The sequence below is a fragment of the Gopherus evgoodei genome, chromosome 9, assembly GCF_007399415.2.
Source record: "Gopherus evgoodei ecotype Sinaloan lineage chromosome 9, rGopEvg1_v1.p, whole genome shotgun sequence".
Classification (NCBI taxonomy): domain Eukaryota; kingdom Metazoa; phylum Chordata; order Testudines; family Testudinidae; genus Gopherus; species Gopherus evgoodei.
This window is the reverse complement of record NC_044330.1, coordinates 33,275,922-33,293,706: the sequence shown is the minus strand read 5'-3', so window position 1 is coordinate 33,293,706 and position 17,785 is coordinate 33,275,922. Positions and strand designations below refer to the sequence as shown.

Sequence of the window (17,785 nt, the reverse complement as noted above, 5' to 3'; positions counted from 1 at the left end):
CATATATGGCGGAAACTGGGAATGCACTAAAGCCCAATCCTCACAGGTGCTGAACTCCCAAATATTCCCACAGACTTTGATAAGAGTTGTTGATGCTCAGTATTTAGAAGGATGTAAATGAAGTGACAGCCCAACTCCCAAATGAAGGCTAGTATGTTGCACGCTGAGACTCAGTTCAGAAATGAGTTATGTTTAAAGTCAGTAAAGAATATATTCAGTTCTCCAGTGAACAACCACCTTTTCCAACTTGTGGAATGTTTAACCCAACTATACTAATAATAAAAGGTTCCTTGTTGACAAGCTTGTAGATTGTCAAATATAAGCAACTAACTAGAAAGGAAAGGAATCATGATATATATTAAAGGCAAATGTCTAGAGGACCAGAGTTTTATTCACTTTGTTTAAAAGCTTTATTTTCATTTTTATAACATATCACACATAATATATATGTATGACTTACACAAACTACAGAATGAAGATAAGATGAGGGAGTGATAATAAATGAAGGAAATATTTTAAATTTGTACAGCAGGAATACTTCTGTCCCATGATGAGAAACGCGCCACATCATAGAAATGTCATCCAAGTTAAGAGGGGAAAAGCCTTCTCCTCATTCTCATAATAGGAACTGTCAGAGAAACATTTGACTATCTAGGAAATGAACACATTGCCTCCATAACATGTCCAGCCCCTGCTATCCTGATATCTACGAAACCTAACCAAGCAATCAAATTTAGATTACTGGAAGACAATTGGAGCTAACCTGTACAGCAGGGTAGACATGTCATGGTTGAGCTCCAGAAGTGCTTACTCCATGTCAGGTGCCTACTTCGTACCATATATCTATTCTCTCTCTCTCTCACACACACATACACACTCACACACACACACACTATAGCTATAAAGAATTCATGATCGTATGATGTGGTATAAAAAGTTGTTTAGGAAAACGTTGTTGCTATTTTTGAGCCAACACAGCCATCACGCCTGAGTAAGTTTCTCAGTCATCCTGATTAAGTGATGATCAACCTGTATCATCATGTATTCTGTATGTCATATGTTACAGAATAGCTATTTTAGAAACATTTAAGAGTTGTTAAAATAATTCATTTCTTTCTGTAAAGTCACAAGTCCAACTGTACAAGGCTTGTAAGGAGCCATAAAAAAGTCTCTAAAAATTGCCTAAACTAGCATTTCTACAGTGAAAAATATCATGACTTTGAGATCTGAAGCCCTTCTTGTGCTGGGAGTTCTGGATCCTAAGAGATCTTTTATTCAGTGGTGTGGAGTTCCCATTTCGGCAGGGGTAATTTTGGGGGGGAAATGGGAAATTGCAAAAAATTCTTGAGAAGAAATGAGTTTTCACACAAGTTGATTTAAGAAATTTGTAAAATGTTGGGAGAAAGCTCCTATCTAATTCATTTTAGATATTTATATGGTATTAATTGCAGAGAATAGGACGACAGGGTTCCTCAAAAAAACATTAGTAGTGATATTTTAAAAGCATATAACGTTTAGGCCTTAAACTATCTGGCAGCATCCCTTTAAGCTTTGCAAGTGGGTAAATATAAATGTTTGGTCTACTCTACAGACCTATAATTGGTACAACTATGTCGCTGGGGGCGGTGGGGAAGGAATCCACACACCAAGCAACATAGTTATACCGACCTCACCCCCCATGTAGACAGCGCTATGCTTCTCCTGCTGTCATAGCTACTGCCTCTCAGGAGATGGATTAACTATGCCGACAAGAGAGCTCTCTTACATTGGTGTAAAGTGTCTTCATTAAAGAGTAACAGCGGTGCAGCTGGATGGAGCATTTTAATGTAGACTTGCCCAAAGCAGAACACCACCTCTTATCACATCAGTTGTATCTGCATGCAGGCCATCCTGTATTACCCTTTTTGGCATTTTAAATAACAACTTGCAATTTCTTTTGATTTACACAAGTATCAGAAGACATCTAAACTAAGCTGACGCTACCAACAGCCTCCAACATAACTCCCAGAAGAATCTCCATACAAATCTCAACCTCCATCGAGTCTCTCTCTCTCTCTTCAAAAAGAGCCTGAGTAAGATAGGTGTGCTACATAACATGCTCTGAATCTCAGCAGAGCCACGCAATTCCAGACCAAGTGAGAAACAGGTTTTATAGCGAGGGACCCTCGTAGAGAACACTCCAGTACCAGCAACCGGTGTTAAACTGAGAGCAATCCAACTCAAATGTCTCTACTGACTAAAATGCAGCAGTAGGCATGGGGACGGAGTTAGTCTCCCAGGTAAAAAGTCCTGAACCACTGAGGGCTTTATAGATCACAAACAGCAAGTTAAACTTCACTTCAACAGGAAACTAGTGCAGATTATAGAATTCTAGTGTCATGTGCTCCCATAAATCCACCTTCAGAGGCTATATGCTTCAACACCTATGTTTTCAGGCTGATTTGAGGTGAAGCTCCACATAGAACACACTTAACTAAACCAGCCTTGGTGTGACAAAGGCATGAATCACTGTAACAAGGTCTGCATCCAAAAGAAACAGCTGCAATCTCGCAAACCAAATGCAGATGGACAAAGTATTCTGGGACACCAATGATATGATAATCCAATAGCTACTGAGGATCCAATCAATACCACTCAATTGTGAACCCAAGTCACAAATGGCATGCCCACCTGCATTACTAAAGGAGGAAGTGATAATCTTTGTGTCTCATCTTGCAGCTCCTCCCCATACTTCTTAGTGTCACCTCAATCTTAATTGGGCTGAATTTCAGCCAACTAGATCTAATTTATGCCCCAACAATATTGGGCAGGTGAACAATTGCATTGACTGGGTCAGAAAGGACCAAGATATAAAAATGGGTTGTCATTAGAGTACTGAAAACATGACTGCCCCATAATTCCTCACTAATCTTTCTAACAAGCCCCTACCCACATGGAACAGATTGGGAAGACAAGTTGAAATCTTGTTGAATTCAATATGACAAGATCTTTAAGGAGGAGAATCAGCTCCCTCACAATACCCTCTGCGACTATTCAGCCAGGATAGAATGGAGACAGTCAAGAGCAGCAACATCCACTTCTGCTGCAGTCAAGCTATCAACTCTCCACAATCAACAGTATTGAAAACACCCACCATATGCAACAATATCAACACACACCAGATCTTCACTCATTGATAAAAAGAAATCTAACAATGCTGCCAGTGCCATTTCTATCCCATACCCAAAGCCTGTAACTAGATCATCAAGGGTCTAGGTATTTAGATCCTCTGAGAACCATCTCATCCCAGCCTTCTCTACAACTTTGACGAAGAATTGGAGATGTGATAGTAGCCGATTGTCAATGCCAACCGTGGATTTTCTGATCAAAACCTACATTATAACTGCTTCCTTAAGAAAAGCTGGTACCATGATGTCTCTAATATAGGCACTGACAATCTTCACCAGTAACAGACCCAGTATCTCCCTGCTGGTCTTTAACAGCAAGGAAGAAAAGATGCATGTTGTGGAATTAAGAACTCCCAACATCTCTAGTACTTGAGTAATACAACCCTAAAAATTCATAAAAGATTAAGTTTGTGTCCTCCTCAAGATTCCTGTCTGCAAATACAAAAACTTAGCAAGAATCCATAATATTTTACCCATAATGGAAGGAACTCAAATAAGCCACCAAATGAAGGCATCTGAGGGCTTGTCTACATCACAAAGTTGCAGCGCTGGTGAGGGGGTTGCAGCGCTGCAACTTAGGAGGTGTACACATCTGCAGGGCATCACCAGCGCTGCAACTCCCTGTTTGCAGCACTGGCCGTACTCCCATTTTGTCTCGGGTGTAGAGGATCCAGCGCTGGTGATCCAGCGCTGGTAATCAAGTGTAGACACTTACCAGCGCTTTTCTTGACCTCCGTGGAATAAGCACGTATCCCAGCATACCTGAGGAAGCCTCTGGTAATCAAGCAGGTCTCCTTCCCCGGTTTGCTCTCGCGTTCCCCGAACCCCCGAGCAAGCAGGTCTCCTTCCCTGCGGTTTGCTCTCGCGTTCCCCAAACCCCCGTGCAAGCAGGTCTCCTTCCCTGCGGTTTGCAGGGGGGTTCGGGGAACGCGAGAGCAAACCGCGGCAAAGCTGGTCTCCTTCCCCGGTTTGCTCTCGCGTTCCCCAAACCCCCGTGCAAGCAGGTCTCCTTCCCTGCGGTTTGCTCTCGCGTTCCCCGAATCCCCGAGCAAGCAGGTCTCCTTCCCTGTGGTTTGCAGGGGGGTTCGGGGAACGCGAGAGCAAACCGCGGCGAAGCTGGTCTCCTTCCCCGGTTTGCTCTCGCGTTCCCCGAACTCCCGTGCAAGCAGGTCTCCTTCCCTGCGGTTTGCAGGGTTCGGGGAACGCGAGAGCAAACCGCGGCGAAGCTGGTCTCCTTCCCCGGTTTGCTCTCGTGTTCCCCGAACCCCCGTGCAAGCAGGTCTCCTGCCCTGCGGTTTGCTCTCGTGTTCCCCGAATCCCCGAGCAAGCAGGTCTCCTTCCCTGCGGTTTGCAGGGGGGTTCGGGGAACGCGAGAGCAAACCACGGCGAAGCTGGTCTCCTTCCCCGGTTAGCTCTCGCGTTCCCCGAACCCCCGTGCAAGCAGGTCTCCTTCCCTGCGGTTTGCTCTCGCCTTCCCCGAATCCCCGAGCAAGCAGGTCTCCTTCCCTGCGGTTTGCAGGGGGGTTCGGGGAACGCGAGAGCAAACCGCGGCGAAGCTGGTCTCCTTCCCCGGTTTGCTCTCGCTTTCCCCGAACCCCTGTGCAAGCAGGTCTCCTTCCCTGCGGTTTGCTCTCGCGTTCCCCGAATCCCCGAGCAAGCAGGTCTCCTTCCCTGCGGTTTGCGGGGGGGTTCGGGGAACGCGAGAGCAAACCGCGGCGAAGCTGGTCTCCTTCCCCGGTTTGCTCTCGCGTTCCCCGATCCCCCCTTGAAGCCGCCCAACAGCGCTGCAGTGTGGCCACATCTAACACCACTTGCAGCGCTGGTTGCTGTAAGTGTGGCCACTCTGCAGCGCTGGCCCTATACAGCTGTACTAATACAGCTGTAACAACCAGCGCTGCAAAATTGTAGATGTAGACATACCCTTAGATTAACTAAGCAGCCCATTTCTCAAAATAAATCAAGATCTTGTGGACACTCTGGTGGAAACAAAGAGCCCCTTTCTTTGCCTTTTCCCAGGAGTGCTTTAGAGATGGGAGTAAGATAAGGAGGCTGAGATTCTGCTTTTTAAAAAATAGACTGTGGGAATAACAGTGTGGGGTGGGATGGAGAGGAAATGGAGTGTTGAGGAAGGGGGCATGGGATGGGGAAGAGAAGGGGATAGGGGAAGCAGGAGCAGGGAGAAAGAGGCAGTGGGGAAGGAAGGAGGTGGGATGGGGAGGTGATGGAGTGGTAGGGAAGGGGGATAGGATGAAGAAGAGAAGAGGGCAGGGCAGGGATCTGCAACCTTCGGCCCGTGGCCCACCAGGGTAAGCTCACTGGTGAGCTGGGCCGGTTTATTTACCTGCTGCATCCACACGTTCAGCTGATTGCAGCTCCCACTGGCCATGGTCCGCTGCTCCAGGCCAATTGGGGGCTGCAGGATGAGGGATGTGCTGGCCGCAGCATCTTGCAGCCCCCATTGGCCTGGAGCAGCAAACCACAGCCAGTGGGAGCCGTGGTCGGCCGAACCTTAAAACGTGGCAGGTAAACAAACTGGCCTGACCCGCCAGGGGACTTACACTGGTGGGCCACGTGCCAAAAATTGCCAATCCCTAGGACAGTGGAAACGGGGGCCCCACATGCGGCTCCCCTTAGCAGCAGCTGGGGCTCCCCAGTTAACTAGACCCATCAAACCCTCATCCTGACAAGTCCCACTTCCCCTGCATTTGTACCACCCCGATGAGCCCTCTCCAGACACCCTCCCCACTGAGCCCCAACCATGTACACCTAGACCCCCACCCAAATGAACCCTGTAGATAAATCTCTGTACTAAGCAGCTTCACATAACTTTCATATGACTTTGTATTATGCTTCTTCATATAACCCTGTATTAATCTATTTTCATGCAATTTTGTATCAAGTCCTTTGATATAGGAACTTTGTATCAGATCCCTATGTAGAAAAACTTCTAGAAATCTTTGTGTTAAGCCTTGGTATAATAGCCCCTAAGGATAGTTAAAGTAGAAGAAAAATGTCTTTTTGCTAGGAGTAGAATAAGATTCCCCCTCCCCACAATCCCTTAATCAATTGCTGTGTTGAATGAATGAGGTGTGAATGAGCAAGGCGTGGAAGGCGAGTACCTCCAGACTGCTAGTTGGAGATGGGATGGAAGCCAGACCCAAGAACAATAAAACTTGTCAAGTGGGATCACTAAAAATAGCAGACATATTGACGGCCTGGGGGTGGAGGGTGAGGGTTAGAATCAAGCACCTTCTTTTGGAAACACCTTCTTTGAACAGCATTGGGACAACACCCAGAAGAAAGCAGCACAAAAGACCAACTGACACAGACACAGATTTTGAATCTGGTACAGATCTGCATAAGAGGGAGACTGCTATAAATGTGATGTGTCTTGCAGAGGACCCCGGGTCTCATCTTGTCACCATCAGAGCATCGATCTGGATCGGCAGAAGCCCAGCTCCACCCCTCCCCTATCTAACTCACCTGGCCAGTGAAGTTAAGGGGAGCAACTAATTGGTAACAACAAGACAGAGTGTGTTTGTGTGTGTGTATGTGAGTGCATGAGTGTAATATAGATCATATGCATATGATACAGTGTTGATTGATGCCACATTCATTGGTAATGCATGCGTTTGCCTTTTTCCCCCTGAAAAGATCCTGTGCAGTACTTTAAGTACAACAACCCCACCCCTCCCCTGCACCTAGACTCCTCCCCGCCGCTGAGCTCCAACCACTTTCACTTGGTCCCTCCTGCAGATTCCCATTGCCCCTGTACCTGGCACCTCCCTGTGGCAGAACCCCCACTGAGATGCCTGCACCCAGACTGCCCCCCACAGAACCCTCTTACCCCCATCTGGATACCCCCACACCAAGTCCCTCTGCACTTGGATCCTGCTGCCAGGCTGAGCCTCCCTGTCCACATCTGGTGTGCTTGGTGCAAAAGGGGCAGGGCCCTAGGTGTTTCTGTGGCAGGGTCAGGCTCAGTCTCACTGCTAAGTCCCTGTCCCAGGGGGGCAGGGAAGGCTGCAGGGTATTCTCCGACCTCCATGCAGCCGGTGGCCTGTGCTCCCCACTGCCGTGGTGGAGCTTCCACATTTATTTATTATAAAAAAAATTCAGAATTTTAAAATATTATGCACAGAATTTGATGCAGAATTCCCTCAGGAATATGGAGCACTGTACAGCTGTGATGGCAGGATTGTGAAGGGGGTGCTGGACAGTAGGGGATCTGTAGATGGGGGAGCTGGTCAGGGGGTATGGTGTGCAGGGTGCTGTGCAGTTGTGGTGGAAGGTCAGCAGGAGGGATCTCTAGGCAGGGGGTGCTGGGTATAGGGATCTGTGGAGGAAGTCTCTGGGTGAGGGGGCACTGGCATAAGGGCGGGGCAGTGTGGAAGGGGCACATTGGCAGCACAGGGCTGAGTGGGCCAGTGTGCGTCTAGCAGTTTTGGGTTTGTAGACAGTGCCCTTGTGCTGGGCTGAGTGGGGCCACTCCCACTGTGTCTCACTGCCCACAACCGGTCCCTCGCTCTGCGGACCGCCCCCCATCACATGCCCTATTTCCCCAACGGGAGCCCACAAATATGTCTGGTGTCGGGCCCACAAAAAGTTAATCCAGCCCTGCTCAAATGAACTCATACACAGATACCCACCCTATCAACAGGGGATGAACATTTTACACAAAGTGATCACACTATATCTGACCTATCAGTCCTCATCCTCAAAACGAGACATCTTCAAAAGATAAGCCTGAACTTAAATCCATAATTCTGCAGGACACTAAAAACCATGGATTTAACTGAGGGCTTGTCTACATCACAAAGTTGCAGCGCTGGTGAGGGGGTTACAGCGCTGCAACTTAGGAGGTGTACACATCTGCAGGGCATCACCAGCGCTGCAACTCCCTGTTTGCAGCGCTGGCCGTACTCCCATTTTGTCTCGGGTGTAGAGGATCCAGCGCTGGTAATCAAGTGTAGACACTTACCAGCGCTTTTCTTGACCTCCGTGGAATAAGCAGGTATCCCAGCATACCTGAGGAAGCCTCTGGTAATCAAGCAGGTCTCCTTCCCCGGTTTGCTCTTGTGTTCCCCGAACCCCCGAGCAAGCAGGTCTCCTTCCCTGCGGTTTGCAGGGGGGTTCGGGGAACGCGAGAGCAAACCACGGCGAAGCTGGTCTCCTTCCACGGTTTGCTCTCGCGTTCCCCGAACCCCCGTGCAAGCAGGTCTCCTTCCCTGCGGTTTGCTCTCGCCTTCCCCGAATCCCCGAGCAAGCAGGTCTCCTTTCCTGCGGTTTGTAGGGGGGTTCGGAGAACGCGAGAGCAAACCGCGGCGAAGCTGGTCTCCTTCTCCGGTTTGCTCTCGCGTTCCCCGAACCCCCCTTGAAGCCGCCCAACTGCGCTGCAGTGTGGCCACATCTAACACCACTTGCAGCGCTGGTTGCTGTAAGTGTGGCCACTCTGCAGCACTGGCCCTATACAGCTGTACTAATACAGCTGGAACAACCAGCGCTGCAAAATTGTAGATGTAGACATACCTTCAGACACTGCTTTTACACTCTGCTGCCTACTACTCTCTCCTTGGTCCCAGGACTGCAGAGGTGTTAATTGCCCACTTAAAATCAAGTGGTCTCCTACAACATGTCCGACCCCTTTTGCGTAACAATCTGTTCCACCTTGCATTTAGCTTGAACATTCTGGTTACCTTCCCCAGACCTGATGAAGAGCTCTGTGAAGCTTGAAAGCTTGTCCCTTCCACCGACAGAAGTTGGTTCAATAAAAGATATTATCTCACCCATCTTGTGTGTCTCACATCCTGGGACAAACACTGCTAAGGCATTAGTGCAAATAACCCCTCACTACAGCTCTGCTCATCCTCCCAACGCAATTTAAAATGCTGACAACCTGCACAGCTTATCCCCCAAACAAACAAACAAACCAAGTAAGAATTGAGAGTGGGAAAGAGGATGTGGGAGGGCATACAGAGTTTCTGGCCTGGAGGGAGAAACACACACAGCTCTTGGTATGAATGAAGATTTAGAGACCCTGGCATGTAAGGAAAGAGGCGGGGGGGCACACAGAATACCTAAAGGGGGGAGATATAAAAAGCACCTTGCAGGAGGGGAAGAATGGGGACAATGGTATGAGGGGACAGGAGTATGGAAGGAGAACGGAGGATCCTGGTATGGGGGGGAATGCCAGGAAAGGGGGAGTTGTAGGGAATACCTGAAATACAGGAAAAGAAGAGGGTAGTGCACAGGGAGCTTGTGGGAGAAACTGCAGAATGCTAAAAGCCCCTGGTGTGTGCAGTGAGCTCAGCCTGCGAAGCAACCCTTTAGTATATTTTAACAAGACTGAGTTGTGCATACTGAGAACTACAAGAAAACAAATCTACAGTTTTAAAAATTAAATCCGTATGCCACATAATTGGTTAAACAGTCATTAGTGCTATGCTTTAAGGCCCCAATTCAAGAAAGCATCCTTATTCAGAGAAGTTCTTAAGCACGTAATTAATGCTTTCTTGAAACGTGGCTGTGAAAATAAATGATATAAAACCAATAATTTGAGTCCAGCTCAGTTCTTTGGAAGAATAGGCTGGTGGTCAAGGCACTGGACTGAGATGCAAGACATCTGGGTTCAGTTCTTGTGAGAATGGGCAAATCACTTAATCTGTCTGTAGGTCAGTTCCCCATCTGTAAAATGGGAATAATATTTCCCTACCTCACGTTTTTTTTTTTAAGAGGATACATTCATTAATGTTTTTAGATGGTCAGATACCACAGAGGCCCTCAGATACCACCATGATGGGCATGGAACAAGAACCTGAACAGAACAGAATAGATACCATGATAATGGGCAAATTTACAGATATTAATGTTTAAGCAGGACACAAAAAATCGTGTGTGTCATATTAAGGATGGTATTTTTACCTGCAAACCACTAAAAGATGGAACAAAACAAACTCCTTCAGAATCAACCACACTTCGTGCCATCCTTGCTGTCTCATCTACACTGGTGAAAAGATCTGTAGGGGTGCACATAAAAAAGGCAACTGACTACATTATTTACTTTGACTTTTCTTAATAAATTATTACAGTCAAGATTCCTAAATTAAATATTCCACCTAGCACAGATTTTGTTTTCTTAATATTTCTTAATTTCAATTCCATCATCTCCATGAAAGAGAACTATCCAGTATCAAGAAACCAAATCTACAACCATCCTCAAATATCCCTACCACTCTATAGCCCATTCATTCTCAAAATCTTGTATCAAGAATAATTCCTTCTAGTCAGAGAAATATGTATGGGATTTGTGGAAGCTAATAATGCTACTCTAAGTAAGCTGGAGATGACGCTGAGAAACATAAAAGGATGCTGTAGCAGGGTGGTTATTCCGCTCCTGCCCTGAAAGGCTTAAAAACTGCCCTGGAAGGGGGCTGTGGCTGGAGGAAGCAGATTTTAGGCTGGGCTGATTGAGGGGAGTGGCTGCTGCTGACTCAGCTTGCCCTATAAAGGCAGAGAAGCCAGGGACAGACAGAGAGTCTCCTTCTGCCTGTAGAGGGAGAAGGGCCTGGCTGCAGGGAGCTGAAGACAGGGTACCCGAGAGGAGCAGGGCTGGGAAACTCCAGCCTGGAAAGCCCCAGGCTGTGGCCTGGCATAAGGCCAACAGGTAATGGGGGTTGCAGAGGGCAGCCCAAGGCAGCAGGTCCAAACCCAACCTTGCCAGTGATGAATAGGCTGATATTGCAGTCTGCCCCAGGGCATGGGGCTAGACGATGACTGGCAATAGCCTTATACTGAGGTGAGGCAGGGATAGAGGGTGAGGGTTCCCCTGGGAGGGGAAGACCCAAAGAGAAAGGGGTTACTGCTCGGGGACAGCACCCCAGCTAACAGGGCACTGGGGTCCTGGGAGGGACAAGGGGGCCAGAGGACAGGCAGATAACCGGCCTGCAGAGGGTGCTCCGGAGCTGGAATGAGATAATTCCCGGAAGTCACCAGCAGGAGGCATCGCAGGGGTCAGTCCACACCTCTACAGATGTCTTCCCCCATAAGCTGTAACTGCCTGCCAAGATCCAACAAGACTACAGGCCAGATCCTTGGCACCCTGTTCTAATTACACTGTGGGGCTTACACAGGGCATGTCTACCCTTACCTCCGAAGCAATCGATCCAGCAGGGGTTGATTTATTGCATCTAGCGAAGACGTGAATCGACTGCCGAGCACACTCCTGTCAACTCCAGTACTCCACTGGAGCAAGAGCGTAGGCAGAGTTGATGGGGGAGCATCAGCAGTCGACCTATCGCAGTGAAGACACTGCGGTAAGTAGCTCTAAGTATGTTGACTTTGGCTACGCTATTTTCATAGCTGAAGTTGCATAACTTAAACCAACTTAGCTCATCCTCCCCTCCCCCCAGTGTAGACCAGGCCACAGTGCCAAGCAATCAGAAAGAAGCCTTAACTGGACAGCTGGGGATTCCACTGGTGGGAAGGAATTACTAAGTGGTCTTGTCGCTTCACATCACACATTCCCAATCACCCAGCACAGATTACATCATGGGAAGAAGGGGCATGGCTGGGGAGCCCTGTGAATTGATAATTCCCAGTTGGGATAATAGTCTTTAGGGCTGCATCAAGTTACAAAAGAGACTAAACAGAGGGATTGGAAATGTGGCTTAGCACCCCTTCCCTCTTCTCCTTGCTCCCCGAATCTCAGGTCCTATACCAAGCGTAGCTTGGCTAAGAACTGAAGATCTGGCCCTACAATCAGGAACTGAACAGAAGCCTCTTTTATGGTAGTACAGATTACTGACCACTAGGCTATCTGGAAGTCTATGGGCATATCTACACTAGAAACTGAAGTCGACCTATGTTATGTCGACTTACAACCACTGTAGTAATTACTATGGTGGTTGATGTCCATACTACTGTCTTCTGTCCTCATCAGGAATGCTTCCACTGAGTTAAGAGAAGCAGTATGGGGGGCTGAGAGTCCTGGTGTTAGAGCAGCAGCCACGATCTTCGTGGAGAGTTGGATGGTTGCAGCCTGGCTGGGAGCAGGGAGCCCAGGGGCTGTCAGGCTCTAGCTGGTGCCCCTCCTCCACATCCACCCCCATGACAGCCTGTTTTTTTTTGTCAATTTCATTGCTCCATGATGGAGAAACTAGACTACTTATCGATTAAAGAAAACAAATGGAAGCTTAATGCTACGAACAGGAGCCAGCTAGAGGACCCTATAAAGAAGCATCTTACAGGGTTAATAGTTGTATAGTATTATACAATTGAAAAGCCACTTACCTAACTCTTTAGCCCATTTTATGGTAGAGCCAGCATCTGATGCGTTGCCTTCAGCTAAAAAGACCACCTCTTTCCCAATCTTCCAACCAATCAGTGGATACAGACCTTAAAATTTTGCACATGCGTGCACACACAGACACACACACAACAAAAGAAAAAGTAGTGAAGTCCATAAATTGCTTCCAGAGAGATTAAATAAAACACAATTAACAAAAAATCCTTAAATTGTAGTTGCAACTTTTGTTCACTTCCTTTACAAAATTCAACTTAAATGTCAGTACTATAGCTTGAACATTTTGTGGGGCCTTAGAAGAAAATATTCCACAAAAAATTAATGGCAGAAGTAAACCAGACATGAACAATAGCATATTTTTAATAAAGGAGAAATGCAACCTAAAATCAATTTAGACACTATATCTAATTATAAAAAAGGGCACTAAAAGAATAAAAATAACTACTAAAAATAGTTATTTTGAGAGCTTCATGAAACAGTTTAGGATTTTAAAAAATTCAGATCCTTATTAGAAACAATAAGAAGTCTTAAAGCTGTTAAATTCTACAATTTAAAATATACACATATACTGTTAAAGCTATTTAATATGTACGCATGCTTTTCTTTAATTACAGAAGTTACTTTAACACAATGATTTCTAAAGGGATCTGAATATTCTGAATCCTAATATATAAATCAGAAGGCTTGAGCCTCCAAGCAAGAAATATACAGAGATACTGAAACATAAAATAGCAGTCCCAACTGAGAAAAAAAACAAGCAAACGGTCTCATTCACTGAAGGTACTCAAAGAGTGAAAAAAAAATTTCTGAAAATTTATTTTTCAATATATGATTCTATGTAAGAGAAAGTTTCATAATTTGAGTATCAGAGGGGTAGCCATGTTAGTCCAAATCTGTAAAAAGCAACAAAGAGTCCTGTGGCACCTTATAGACTAACAGACATACTGGAGCATAAGCTTTCATGGGTAAATACCCACATATGTCTGACAAAGTGGGTATTCACCCACAAAAGCTTATGCTTCAATATGTCTGTTAGTCTATAAGGTGCCACAGGACTCTTTGTTGCTTTTCATAATTTGGCCTCCCTGTGCCCACAATGGCTCTTGCAAGCCAAATGTGGCACTGTACTGTGTGATTTGCCTTACACAAAACAATAAAAATCCCATTTTAAAGTATGTGTAAGTGTATAAAACAAACAGCATGTATTTATGCACCTACAACATGATAATTCAGTCTGTGTTGGAGTTCATTTCTAGCTAAGGAGTGATTCAGGAAAGATGGGTCATTGTGTGAGAAGGACACAGTTGTGCTAATAACAGCTCAAAAAGAACAAAGAAAATGCAGAAATACAAGGGAAAATATGACATGGGTTTACATCAGTTCATTTGAAACTATAATGTGTTTCCAAGTGCTGCCTGCTGAAAGTATGAAGCCTTCAAAGCTGTTGTGACATTTGTAAACTAATCATACATGAATGAAGATAAACCTGAGGGTTTTTTTTTGTTTTCAGAGAAAGCTTAAAGCCTTGAAAAAACATTAACAAGTCTTGAATACTTAAACTGGTAAAGTCAACACATGCCTCTCATTTGATAGCTATACAAACTGTGCAAAGTATAATGCACGAACCATTACACAGACTCTCATTTTTTCCTTTCTGTTGAGGTCTGGACTCACCCCTGGGCTGCCCTCTGCAACCCCCAGTACCTATTTGCCTTCTGGTAGGCCACAGCCTGGGGCTTTCCAGGCTGGAGCTTCCTGGTTCCTTTGCCTTTCCCCAGCCCTGCTTCACTCAGGTACCCTGTCACTAGCTCCCTGCAGCCAGGCCCATCTTCCTCTACAGCCAGAGGGAGACTGCTGAGCTTCTGGCTCACAGCCCCTTTATACAGGCCAGCTGAGTCTATCTGGGGCGTGGCCACAGCTGCGGCCATTTCCCCACTGAGCCTGGGCTGTTCTCCCAGCCTGCCAGCCCTCTTGCAGGGCTGGCTCCAACCCCATCAGGGCTGGCGTGGGTCATCACTCTGCTACACACCCTCCCCCTTAAGAATCTACGGGGGTGAGGGGGGGGGGAGAAGATGATCCCTATAGCCCCAACTTCCCTCTCAATTGGGCCCTCAGGGAATCCTTTTCCTCCAGCAGGCCCTCCACCGTCTGGAGCAACCTGCTTCCTACCTCTAGCATCTGAGTCCCCACCGTAGACTTCCCTGGTCCTACGTGGGTTCCCACTTCTGTTCAGTTCCCACATTGGCCCTCCTGACCCCTATGTGGGTTCCCTTTTTAAGGTGGGGCCTCTCTGCCCCAGCCCCTTTCTCCTTAAGGGCCTCAGGCTTCACCACCCCTTCCCTAGGACTGGTCTCAGACTCAGCCTTATCTCAGGCACTCCCCATTTCTGCCTCAGGGGGCAATCCCTCTTTATGTGGCCCTTGGTGTGGCAGTGGAAGCACCCTCGGCACCTTCCCCTTGCCACGGCCGTATCACAGCCTGTTTGGGCCCTAGCCATTCCCTCTGGGCTGGCCCGGGCCTTGAGAGATGTCCCAACTTCCCACAGACACAACAAGCTGGGGGCCCCCCTGTTACTTTTACAAGGAGAGCCTTGTCTGGGTGGGGCCTCCCTGCCCCTACCCAGTAAGGACACTCCCACCTGAAGTGGCCCTTTCGCCCACAGGTGAAACAGTTCCTAGCCCCAGGCCCCAGCCTCCCGCCCTGGGTGCCTGGTCTCCTATACAGTCTGGGTGCCCACCCCCACAGCAGCCAGAGCACCTCTCTGTGCTGCTCGGCAAGACGGGCCACCCAGGCCCTCCAGTACAAGTCTCTTTTCTCCACCATCTCGCCTCAGTCTCTCAGTATTGCAATGTGGCCCAATCTGCCTAGTCCTCGTTCTTCCCCTTGTGTTAGGTGTGGACTGCTCATGCCCACATTCTCCATCACGTGTAGAGGTTTGGATTCACCCCTGGGCTGGCCTCTGCAACCCCCAGTACCTATTTGCCTTCTGCTAGGCCACAGCCTGGAGCTCCACGGCTCCTCTGCCTTTCCCTAGCCCTGCTTCACTCAGGTACCCTGTCTTAGCTCCCTGCAGCCAGGCCCATCTTCCTCTACAGCCACAAGGAGACAGCTGAGCTCCTGGCTCACAGCCTCTTTATACAGGCCAGCAGAGTCCATTTGGGGTGTGGCCACAGCTCTGGCTGTTTCCCCACTCAGCCTGGGCTGTGCCAGCCCTCTCCCAGGGCTGGAGCCAGTCATCACTCCGCTACACTTTCCAAGAGACATGGTTTCAAATGTTAAAGGTCTTCAAGCAATCACCAAACTGCAAACAGTGACTTTGTCAAACTACACTGTTTCATACTTTATTAGTGACACAACTGAGGATGTCAGAGAGCAACTACTTTCAAAATTGAGGGAATATGTCCACTTAGCAACTCACCTGGTGGCTCTGATATTGCATAGCTTTTACTCTGTGAGGTGGCTGAGTGACTGTTAAATTGAAAAAGACACTGTTCTGTAAAGCTGTGCCAGAACACATATCAGGTGAAGTATTTGAGACAACTCAGGGGACAGTCAAAGATCTGCACATGGGGTGGGAATTATTACAAATCACTTCTATAACATTATAATCTGCACAAATGCAGCCAATCCAACAACAGGTGACAATTGCATCCTAATCACATAAATCCAAAACTCTGCACCTAATGATTTCACTATTTCACATATAGCCAAGCTCCTGCTATTACGGTGTCTGAAAATCTTCATCAGATGTTTCATGAAGCTGCTAAGTAGTGAACGTCATCAAAGATCATCCAGTGAATTTTTTAATTTTTGCACTCCTCTAATGACATGCTTCTTTCACCAGCAACAATTTCACACAGAAGTGAGGCAATTCTCAGGAAATAAAGCACCACTCAGCTTTTCAAATTAAGAGCAGGGGTTCAGAATTATTGACAATCTCCCCTTGCTGATTGATTCAGTAATTCATGGCAGATGGCAAACAACATATTTTGCTGACATTTCTGGATGCTTAGTTGAGCTGAACGATTCCTCTCGGGACAGAATATGAATGTTCTGTCCATGCACAGTATAAATAAAAGTAGAACCATTCATCAAAATATTTGAAAAAACTGGTCTTCCTGAATACCAAGGGGAAACTGGGGAGTCACCATTTCTTATTTCAGACTTCTTCAAAAGAAGGGACTAGCAAATTGAGAACGACAATAAACTCATAAATCAGCATCTGAGAGATTAATTTCAAACCCAGTTTAGGAAATACTTTCTTGATGACTCACAACAGGGATCATCAACCCCTTCATCCAATATACCATTGACTCAGCACTGCAAGTTAAATTGAGAGACCTCTTCTATGACAAGCCTCTGCAGCTGATTTTCACTGAAGGAGGAATATACAAGCATTAGTTTAGAAACTTCATCAGTCTCATTTTCATCTTTTTATCTCTGCTAGTCAAGCTTCTCTTTGGTGGGTACAATAAAAATTAAGCACACTCATCATCTTTGATCAGCAATGCCTTAAACCTCTATTCCCCTAATTCAGCTTCTTTCAGAAGCAAGACTGACACATCTATAACTAAAATGGACTCTTTAAGACCGTACACCACAACACTCCCAGCTATCTCCATGACACCAATGATTTCCTGAGAAAACTACAATGCACTGGTGATCTTCTAGAAAACACCATCCTAGCCGCCATGGATGTGGAGGCTCTCTACAGAAACATCCCACACACAGATGGAATACAAGCTGTCATGAACAATATCCCTGATGATGACAGTATTCTTGCCAGCAAGTTAAAGAAGTATTGGCTGGATGATTGGACTATAAGGTGGATAGAAAGCTGGCTAGATCATCGGGCTCAATGGGTAGTGATCAACGGTTCCATGTCTAGTTGGCAGCCGGTTTCAAGTGGAGTGCCCCAAGGGTCGGTCCTGGGGATGATTTTGTTCAATCTCTTCATTAATGATCTGGAGGATGATGTGGACTGCACTCTCAGCAAGTTTGCAGATGACACTAAACTTGGATGAGTGGTAGATACGCTAGAGGATACGGATAGGATACAGAGGGACCTAGACAAATTAGAGGATTGGGCCAAAAGAAACCTGATGAGGTTCAACAAGGATAAGGGCAGAGTCCTGCACTTAGGATAGAAGAATCCCATTCACTGTTACAGACTAGAGACCGAATGGCTAGGAAGCAGTTCTGCAGAAAAGGACCTAGAGGTTACTGTGGACGAGAAGCTGGATATGAATCAACAGTGTGCCCTTGTTGCCAAGAAGGCTAATGGCATTTTGGGTGAAGTGATCATTCCCCTGTATTT

General features: G+C 46.8%; 1 protein-coding gene across 5 annotated transcripts in view; it reads right to left on the bottom strand.

The window, feature by feature from the left end:
- The window catches only part of GK5 (glycerol kinase 5), a 95,830-nt gene that overhangs the window by 27,348 nt on the left and 50,697 nt on the right, over positions 1 to 17,785 (bottom strand). For all 5 annotated transcript variants that reach the window (XR_004002039.1, XM_030575885.1, XM_030575886.1 and 2 more), the window contains 2 exons: positions 12,456 to 12,560; positions 10,089 to 10,183 (listed from right to left, as the gene is read on the bottom strand). Coding sequence is in view for 4 of the 5 variants with exons in the window: in XM_030575885.1 (XP_030431745.1) it covers positions 10,089 to 10,183; positions 12,456 to 12,560 (200 nt within the window). In the remaining variant the exon portion in view is untranslated. The remainder of the gene's footprint in view (positions 1 to 10,088; positions 10,184 to 12,455; positions 12,561 to 17,785) is intronic.